The sequence below is a fragment of the Halyomorpha halys genome, unplaced genomic scaffold (genome assembly GCF_000696795.3).
Source record: "Halyomorpha halys isolate HHAL.00 unplaced genomic scaffold, Hhal_1.1 Scaffold601.1, whole genome shotgun sequence".
Taxonomy (NCBI): domain Eukaryota; kingdom Metazoa; phylum Arthropoda; class Insecta; order Hemiptera; family Pentatomidae; genus Halyomorpha; species Halyomorpha halys.
Window position 1 is genome coordinate 298,736 of NW_027112563.1, and position 10,771 is coordinate 309,506.

The window sequence follows — 10,771 nt, forward strand, 5'->3', positions numbered from 1 at the left end:
TTATTGAAATTTACAACTGTATAATATATAATACATTCAGTAAATTTTATCTTGGTTAAAATGAAGTGTTACAGGCATGTAGAGAAATTACCCATTGGTAGCACTCTAATAATGTTTTACATTAGAACGTCTCGTGGCCATCTACTTTTCAGGCGCCTCGAAGGATTGTCAGGAACGGAAGAGGATGCAAGGTTAGAAACTAGGAGGTTTGGGTAGTTAGGGAGTTTATAATGAAAGGAGTGATATCTGATTTGGGCTAGATCAGTTACATATGGAACATTAAGGTCTTTATGTATGATTTTATTTGTACTGTAATAGTCGAAATCGACGTACAGTTTACTATCTTTTCAGTCTTGTGTGAAGATTCCAGGTTAATCGTTTGTCCATATGTAGTGAAGGTAGTGGATCTTTCGACAGAGGTAGTATTAACATTATTAAATGAAACTAAATGGTGCCAAAACTGGAGGATTAAAATAAATTCCAATAAATCCCATCAAATCACATTTACGCTTCGTCGTAAATCTTCGTCTTGCCCCAACGTATCTTTTAATAATACCCCACTTATTCCTGTTGAACAGGTCCGTTACTTAGGACTAAATCTGGACAAACGACTGACTTGGAATCCTCATACAAGACTGAAAAGACAATAAACTGCTCGTCGATTCCGACTAGTAAAGCACTTACTGGACAAACGTTCTAAGATTCCAATTCATTACAAAAGACTGATCTATATGACTAGTATAAGGCCTATCTGGACATACGGAATTGAGCTATGGGGCTTCACTAAACCATCTAATTCCTCTCGAATCTAATCCTTACAGTCCAAAATCCTTCGTAAAATCCTTAATGCTCCTTACTTTGTCACAAATCAAATCATCCATTAGGACCTTAATGTCCCCTATGTTGCCGATTTGGCCAGAACCAGATACCGTTCCTTCCATAATAAACTTCCCAATCACCCAAACCAACTCGTTTCTAACCTGGCTTCTCCTTCACTACCTAATAATCCTCCCAGGCGTCTGAAAAGAAGATGGCCTTGATATCATCTCCTTAAGAAATGTTTTTGGAGTTCTATCAATGGGTTGATTCTCCACATGTTTGTATCATGTCATAATATCACTTACAGCAAATTTACTTAATATGTATATATGTATACATGTATACAGTTGTAAATAACAATAATAAATTATTAAAAAAAAAAAATGAAACTGTAGGGTAGTCGGTCGGTTTACGACCAAGGGTAAAGGTAATTTGATGGGATTTGTTCGAATTTATCTTATTCCTCCAATTACGGATAAACTGGGTAAACACAAAAAGCCTTGGGAAAGGAATTCAATTATAATAATAGTTTTTCAGGTCTCAATTTTAATTAATTAACTCATTTTTGGATAATTGTCTTCAGCAATTATCGTGGCATCCCTGTCGACGAAAGTATACATAGCACGGTTGTATGGCATTTTAAGCTACAAAACAACATTCAGATGTTATTAAATCTATTAGAATATAGGTATTTAAGTGATAAAATATTGATATATCTTTAAAATAAAAATATTGGAATCTGATATTTAGAAATATCGATATTTACTTATCGAATTATGTTTAAATCCCTAAGTTTGAAAATGATTGTTTCAATAAGTTTTATTATTTTTACTTTTAGGTTTTTTTCTTTTCACACATACTCAGACCGTTTTGTGAAAATTAGGTTATTTCCACAGAGGGGATCATAAAATGTATACTTCTGTTTAAAACTCGGACTCAATTTTTTTCACGATCGCAACATTCTACCTTTCTATATCTTATACATATAGGCAAGTAAACAAATTGAGAATAGGAATAAGGAATCACCATAAATTTGAATTAGATGACATACCTTTTCTTTAATTATAATTTTTATATTTTCGGTAATCAAATATTATTATTAACTCAAATAATGGGAAGGTTGTAGGTAACCCTACTTAGTCCCTTGAAGGGTTTTCCAGCCGACGGAAGTAGTTTGAAGTAGGTTGTTATTATAAACTAAGAAAGTTTGTGTTGACGGTAATAAAGCATCTTAGTCGGTCCTTAACCATCGGAGCTAATCTTATCAATTGTTTGACAAGATCAATGACCTTTAAAAGATCAGGAACACTGCTAACTTGGTTTATAACTTCGGAGTTCAAATAATAGTAATTAGAGCGCAAATTCTTCTTTAAGAAACATCAATTCAAATATTTATTTTAGAAATTAATTCCAACGACATTATATTATAAGAAATGCTATAATATAAATAAGTTTACTGTATGTATGATGAAATAAATAGATAAGAAAAATGCTTCCTGATAAAAGAGAAAAGAAAAATTAATAACAAAACTATAGACATTCGTAGACCTAACAAAACAAACAATTGCAGTTAGGTCTACGAAACAGTTTTGAGAAAAAGACAATGAGAGAAAAAAATAAAATGACTATAACAGAACTGATAAATATAGAATTTATAACAGGATGTCCTGCAGCAGCCTAGGCTTCAGTCTTCGGGTTGAGGTTGGGTTTCCCAAGTCGGCTACATTTGTAATTCCCGATGCAATTGGCTATATCTTATGAACCAAGGAGCATCTACTGTGATTCTTAGAAATTTATTTTGAAACTATTGTAATTTTTTCCTTTTAGTAAAGGATGCCGCTCTCCTGACTTCACAGCCGTACATTAGCAGTGGCCTGAGAATTGTTTTAAAAATAAGAAAAGTTGTTTCAGTTATTTGTATAAAACTGAGTTACGCACCAAAAACGTTTAATTTTATTTCAAACTTTTTTTTGTGTTAAAAATATAAACCACTTCAATATAAATACGACATTTAAGTAATTCGGACCGACAGACCTATCAAGGTACGATAAAAGATTTTTTTTTTTTTAATAATTTATTTATTGTTATTTACAACTGCATACACATATTTACAAGTAAATTTGCTGTAGGTGACATAGTGACATGATACAAACATGTGGAGAATCTACCTACTGATAGAACTCCAATAACATTTCTAGAGGAGAAGATCTCGAGGCCATCTTCTTTACAGACACCTAGGAGGATTATTAGGTAATGAAGGAGATGCCAGGTTAGAAACAAGGGGACAAGTGGATTTGGGTTGTTGAGAAGTTTATCATGGAAGGAATGGTATCTGCTTCTGGCCAAATCGGCAACATATGGAACATTGAGGTCCTGATAGATGATTTGATTTGTGACAAAGTAAGGAGTTTACGAAGGATTTTGGACTGTAAGGATTGGATTCGGGAGGAATTCGATGGTTTAGTGGAGCCCCAAAGCTCAACTCCGTAAAAGTTAATATCCGTTTTAAGCACCTCAATAAACCCTCTGATATGAATTTACGATAAAATCGGAAAATAAATTTTTTGGCTTACCATTTTTGCCCTAGTGAGGCTTTCTTGTAAAAAAAAAAAAGCAATAACTTCTATACGAAACTTTCAAAACCACCCTAAATGGCATTAATCGGACCTAATTAAACAAACCAAAGTCGGACGTACAATATAAAGCATTGAAAAAGTTGTTCCTTTATTGGAAACAAATATTTCGTCCTTATAAGGGCATTAAGGATAAATGTAGAGACATTCAACATTCTAACGGTTGTATTAACGTAAGATTTAGATAAAATCAGAAGTAGAGGAGTTATCAACGATTATATGAACAATTTACATGAAAAAAAAAAAGAAGAAACCAAGGATTTCAGGTAGCTTTAAACCTTTCCATGATGACAGGGTACATTTCGGAAAAAAAAAAACAGCATGTAAATCGGTTCAATAAGGGTATTCATGATCTTAGTTTAACATGTTAAAGCTTATTAAATCGAAAAACTTATGTTAAATACTTCCTTCTTTTACCATGTTAAAACGATATAACATATAACATGGTTGAGAGTCTGTTAGTAGGTCTGTTAAATGGAGAATGACGTCATGCAACAGACCAGCTGAGCTCTTTACCGTTTTATTTGTTGTGTTAGGTTACTTGTATTTTGTGCTTTTATTGTGTTAGTATTGTTTTTGATGTTTTTAAAACTAATAATGCATTGAATGACTATAATAATAGTGTAATGACAGTTGTCAATTAGCTCATCTTGATTCTCTTCCTCTCAACAAGACTCTCAGAAGCCAAACTTTACACAACTTCCACTTTTCACTCGCTTTAGGCATGTTATAATAAATTACTTTAATTAAAACTTATAAGTAAGCAATAACATGAAGTTTTGGAAGGAAAGGTTATAAAGCAAGTTGCTCAGAAAATCCGCTAGGAGCTCTTATGTAGTTAACCTTTAACGTGACTTGAAATTGGGCTAAATGGTAGAACTAATGGTAAAACATTTTACATTTAACACAACATCTTGAATACTCCTAGTATTAGTTTAAGTTGTGGACTAACATTAGAAACCATTCCCTTTTAAGTTTTATAGATTTTCAGTGAGAATTTTTATGATAAAATATCTTTCAGCTGAGAATACCAGAGAGAACTATGCTGGGGAACAACCGGAAAAGTTTAAAAAATCGACTTCAATATCCAAAGAAAAATCATCCCACTTCCACTATGACCTACTGTTTCATTTAGAATTTCTCATAACTGCAGAAAGAATAAAGTATAGTGTTTGTTTCTTCATCTTCTAGAAGAAACTAGATTTCTGGTTGTGATATAGCTTGTTCGTTACATGATCTCTCATTATATAACCAACTTAATTTAGTTTTAAATTAATTTTCTTAGATCAGATTTACTAAATGTATTATAATGTACAGTTGTAAATAGTAATAAATAAATATTTAAAAAAAAAATAAAGTAATTTTTGCACCATAACTATAAGCGGAATAAATAGTTAAGTAGACTAAATGTATTAGTCATCTTTAGTGTTAAATCTTCTGTAACTGGATGCACTCTGTTTGAATAAAAATTAAAATATAGGTATCGATTTCAGAAATTTGTTTTAAATCCAGGATTGAGGCCAGAAATTAATTTGAGAAAAAATGGTCAGTTGTTTCACCCCAATTTTTTATTATTTTCTTTAAATAAATATATATAATTACTAATAAAAATTGATGAGTCTGCCAAGTATAGTTAGGGAAAATACAGAATGGTGGCTGTTTAAAAAAATAATTTTTCATTCAAAGCTCTATATGTTTGAAACTACCAACTACACTAGAAAAGCTAATAGAACATCCACTAAAATTGAGTAAATTTGCTAAAATATGAACACTAATTAAGCTCTTTTCGTTCCCCTCATACAATTTTTTATTTGTTCTGAAACTTTTTGAAAGAGAAAAGGGATACGGGTTGGCGCCCCATTGATTACGCATAGTCAGCCTATCACGATTCCTCTTATTTGTTTCCTTTCTCTGGACCAGAAAATTGTGGAATAATCTGGGCCAATATCAAATTTCTACTCTCTCTAATCCATGAAGTCTACAAAACCAAACAACAAATTATATAATTATTACATGGGCGCCAGATCATGGAGGTCTAAGTCCTCTTGCGATGTATTAGTAGGAAATACATCGCTCGTTTCTTGACGTGTTTTTTTTCGTTGGGTTAGTTCTTCACTCCCACGCCTATTTTTTGTGAGTGCCACCCATGGCTAATGGGCCTCACAAATTCCCAGGGGGAGGTAGTGAGTGAGTTTTGTATTATTTTATGCTTGAAAAAAGCCCGGATGGGACCGGGACTCGATCTGACAAAGCTTTGGGTTGGTAGACTGGTGCGTTGCCACGCTGCTATCGTTGCTATCTCTGATGAAGACCAGCAAAGTGGATGTCTTTTGCACGAAATTATATCCTCCCCCCCCCCACCTTATATGATCTGTCATATTAACCGTGTAAGACCCACCAGCAGGGCCCTGTTTCATAATAAAGTACGTACTAATACTATTAATCTTGTAGTTTGTATTTGGTACAATTTTATTGACTTATACAATTTTGTCTGATAATTTTTTTATTTTAAAATCATGTAATATCACTGATAGTCGTCCCTATCATGAAACAAAATGTATTAATACTTGTACTTTGTAGTTTGTGTACTTTTATTTATGGACTAATAGTACTTTCTTTAATTATGAAATAGCATTGAATAAAAATATTAGCATGGAAAATATGGATATTTTGTCCAATAAAACCGTTTTTTTTTTTTTTTGTCCTTGTATTACTTTTTAAATATTTTATTCTATAAACAATGCTACGATAGAGAGTAAATAGGTTTACATCTCTGTTGACACTACAGCACGGCGTTTGTTTTCACACTCTCCTTAAATTATTAATATGAATAAGAAATCGAAGTGGACGATCCTTATTGTTCGTCTTGCGAAACCAGTAGCGATTGCCGGATCTGACTGAAAACATGAACATAATCGATAAATTCACAGATTATTTCGAATCGATTGACACAAGCGATGAGGATACAAATAGATTTATAGATGAAAAATACAAAGGATGTCTTCAAATAACCCTCCTTTATGTCAAGTTGGATAGAAAGAATATACACAAAACTTGCATTCAATATTTCTTCTATGTTCTACTAGTATTCTACCATTGGATTATCGTCATCGTAGGTTTGATCGACACTGTGGGAATAAATTTCATCTTGTACTCCAAAGGTGCCTATTACTTGGGGCTCATTCAGATGACGTTTTGTGGAATTATTACGATCGCTTTTTATCGAGACAAATTGGTCATTTTTCACAGAAGCATGTCAAAGAACTTCTATGACTACAAGGAAAAAGATACGGAATTCATCGATAGGTTCAGAAAAGAATGTGACAGAGATGTTAAGCTGTTCTCATTAGTACCCACAAGTACAATCATCGGTGCAGTAATGGCATTTGTTCTCTCGCCAGCATTGGACAAGTACGGTACCTACATCCCAGAAGAGAATTCGTCCCTTAACATAAATCTACCAGCTCCCATTATCGCCTATCATTTTTCAACTCAAGATAATATGGGATTCTTTTTCGCTTATTTTTTACAAGTATGTACAGGATGTGTCGTCATATTCATAATCGCTGGTGGAGGTTATTTGTACATTGTAATGGTCCAGAATGTCTGTTGCCAGCTCAAAATTTTGATATATTCTGTAGAAAAATTAGAAGAACGTGCAGATGAGTGTTATTATCAAATGTGCGGTTTGAAGATGAAATATACGGAAAAGGAAAAGTTTTCGGATCAGCTCTATGACTTCTGCTACAATCAGTGCTTAAAGAAAAATTTCGAACACCATCAAACTATATTAAGGTACTGGAAACCTGGCAATGCTTTGCTATTGCTATATTGAGGATATGTATACATTAATTGAACACTATGAAACTTTGATATCAATTAATATAAATAGATAAGTAATAAAACGGTAACTATAGTCACATAAAGAATTAATTTTGTTAATAAATCAAGAATCTATGTTAAGTCTCAACACTCTTCATTATGTCATCAACAGTCCAACAATTCGGCCATCCACAAGGACAATCTTAAATATTAATTTACACATCACATTGAATTATTTAAAAAACGTGTATATGATAGTTGAAAGTGTTAAGTTGATCTAAAATTTAAAGTTTTAAAAATTAATTAAATTGTGTCAATATAGGGTAATTTAACTTGAAATTAATAACCTCGGCAGAATAGCCTGCAAAACGTTTTTAAATAAATGGATGCGAGGTGTAAATTATATTGAGGATGGCCGAATTGCCCGAAACGTTGTACTGTTAATGATATAATGAAGAGTGTTGAGACTTTACATGGATACCTGGTTTATTTAAAAAATAATTACCAATCTCTGGAAATTGATAAGATTATATATAAAATAAAGAGCCACAACCAATCAACACTAAACTTGGCCGTGGCTTAGAGCTCTATAAACTGTACCAAAGGGCAGAAACCGAATATTATTAAATAAATTAGAACCGAAAAAATAAAATAAAACGTTTGAAAATCTTTTCTGTATTTGAAACTAATATTTCACCCTTATAAGGGCATTAAATCTAAATTTTGAAGAGACATTTAGGTTTCCAACATTTGCAATATTAACGTAGGAATCGGATAAAATGAAAAGGAGTTATGAACGATCATATGAACAATAGTCATCGGAATAAAAAAAAAACTCCTCCGTATAAATCAAGGTGAAAATTTTCCAATTTTTAATTTCTTTGAAAAATGGCATTTGAGGGTTTCAAGCTTCAATTTGATTCTTTTTTTTACCTACTTTACTGAAATCCTCACTAGGTATTTTAATTTTTAGCGAATAAAATAATCATTAATATTTTTATCTTATTCTTCAGAAAGAGCTCAATCGATTGGTATACAATAATCAGGGGGGAAATGTGCGGAGATGTGCTCCAAAATATCTCAATTTTTTTATTAATACATTTTTTTTAGCGAAAAAATCGGGCCAGCCTATCATCTTCCTGGGAAAATCCTGAACATTTAGCAAAGAGCCTCATCAAAATTGGATGAACAGTATGCATAGAGTACGAATAAACAAATATTGATTTATATAAAATAGATTTTCTTCATACTTACTTCATACATAATTAACGAAATATAAAATCACTATTTTCACTTACTGACCTACTTACGTCCCCATGTTTGTGTAGATTAAAGGTCTTCTATTGAACTTATTAATAAATATTTTTGTGATTTTTGGGAAAAAAAAAATTTATATATATCAAGATAGAGAAGGCTAAAATTATGAAAAAAAAAATTATTTTTCTGTTGCTATAAAAATTCGTACTTAAGGATTTTTTGAGGTGAGAATAACGAACATAAATTTGATTCATGCCAATAATAAAACAGAAGTAGCAATGCAACCGGGAAAGATCGTGCAGTCTCGACTTTTTCAGTTCGAATCGGATTTTTCTACTTTCCTTTTTTCTCCTCTAACTATTCATAAAATTGTTTAATATTTTGTATTTATCCATTATTGATTATTGCTAACAATGATAACAAATTATTTTTATCAAATAAATAAAATTTAATAATGAGAAGACACTAGAAGATGGTCCCCAATAGAAAGGATTAAATATATAAATTCTGTACCTTGATGGTCGGGTTTTTATTACTTAATAAAATCGAGAGAAACGTTTAAATTCATGAAAAGAGAAAAAGTTTAACGTCACTGCTCGTAGATTCCAATTACTACAACACTTACATGGCTAACGCTCTAAACCTCCTATTTACTTCAAAAAAACTCTATAAGATTTAGATAGATATAGATATTCTATAGTATATAGGGCAATCCTTCCGCGCCGGACCCGCCCCGCTAAGACCCCCGGAGAGCGACGGCCCTAAATCACTTTTGAAATATTACCTTTCAAACGAGAAGAGGAAACTTTAAGATAGTTAAATCGAGGAATATTTAAAAAGCGCCTGAAATGAATGAAGGAAAAATAAATGATCAGAATAAGAAAATAACTAACATTATGGATACATATTGTTGAAACACATGAATAGTTTAGATATTATAAGAAGGTTGTGTCATTGAATACAAATAAGTTTCTAGCGGGAGGGGGGGGAAGGATTACCTTTTTTGTGTTATGATCTTCTCTTGTGAAATTGTGGAGTGTCGTACATCGACCAACCTACTCGCTATAATTGTCTGTTTGAAAAGTAAGATAAGTAAGGCTACCATGGATGGTGGGAGTGGAGGGTTTCATGCCGGTTTTTAATTTTAGGCACTTTTTAAATATTGCTATGGGAAGATTAATATTAAAAGTAATGTACTATAAAGTAGTTTATAACGTTTATCTTCTTAGGAGTAGTAGTTTTCATGATATTCATATGCAAGTTCATATTCATATGCAAATCATAAAAACTACAACACCTACGAAGACAAGCTACATTATATTACATTCAACTAGCTTTAATTTTAGTACTGGCAGATACATATACGTCTAACAGTTCCTGAGTTATACTTTTTTTATAAACTGAAAGTTTTGTTGCAACAACTATATGTTAACATGTTGTGAACTTACGTTTATTTCGTTGCAAATATCATGAAAACTACTACTCCTACGAAGATAACCATCATATACTGCTTAGTAATATAATAAACTAGCTTTACTTTGAGTGCTAATAGAGATCTCTCTAAGTCTAATAATTTCTGAGATATATAGTTTTCAAAAATAAATTCACAAACTACTGATTTTTCGTTATTTTGTTTCGCAATGCTGCTGTTTAAAAAACTATCTCGGGAACTACTGAACATAAATAGCTCTATTAGGGTTCATATTTTAGCAAATTTATTCTACTTTAAATGGTAATAGAACATCAGTTTTCTAGTGTTGTTGATACTGTCAATGACATAGAGCTCTGAATGAAAAATGCTGCCGTCATTTTTTATTCCCCCTACCTATACTTTGCAGACTCATCCATTTTGACTTGTAATTATAGGTAGTTTTCATTATAGTGTCGAGGTAGTTTTGTTAAATTATCTGACTCCAATTGTTTATGTTAGATACTCTTGATCTGAAGGTCTCTACAATGTGTGCTCACTTAGGTAAGGTAGAAGATTAGGAGGTGAATAGATAGGATGAGACTTACGGGTGCCATACGTAAGTTCTCTAAGGATGGTAACCATGTCCTACCGGGTACTATTCCTGAATATCCGAAGGAGGAATACGACCTCGTGCGGTAGCCAGCCACCGGATCCTACAAAATAATAAAAAGTAAAGAAAGGAGGAGAAAACCTAAGAAAGCAGAGAAGTAAAAGGCAATATAGATATAATGTATTCAGTTCACCCACTTGTTCAACGAATTCATGAATA

The 10,771-nt window shown here is 32.3% G+C and overlaps 1 protein-coding gene across 2 annotated transcripts in view; it reads left to right on the plus strand.

The window, feature by feature from the left end:
- The first annotated feature begins 6,344 nt into the window (after positions 1-6,344).
- Positions 6,345-10,771, plus strand: part of LOC106684678 (odorant receptor 4) — a 16,290-nt gene continuing 11,863 nt past the window's right edge. For both annotated transcript variants that reach the window (XM_014426900.3, XM_067050363.1), the window contains exon 1: positions 6,345-7,247. In XM_014426900.3, the coding sequence (XP_014282386.3) occupies positions 6,358-7,247 (890 nt within the window). In that variant the 5' untranslated portion in view covers positions 6,345-6,357. The remainder of the gene's footprint in view (positions 7,248-10,771) is intronic.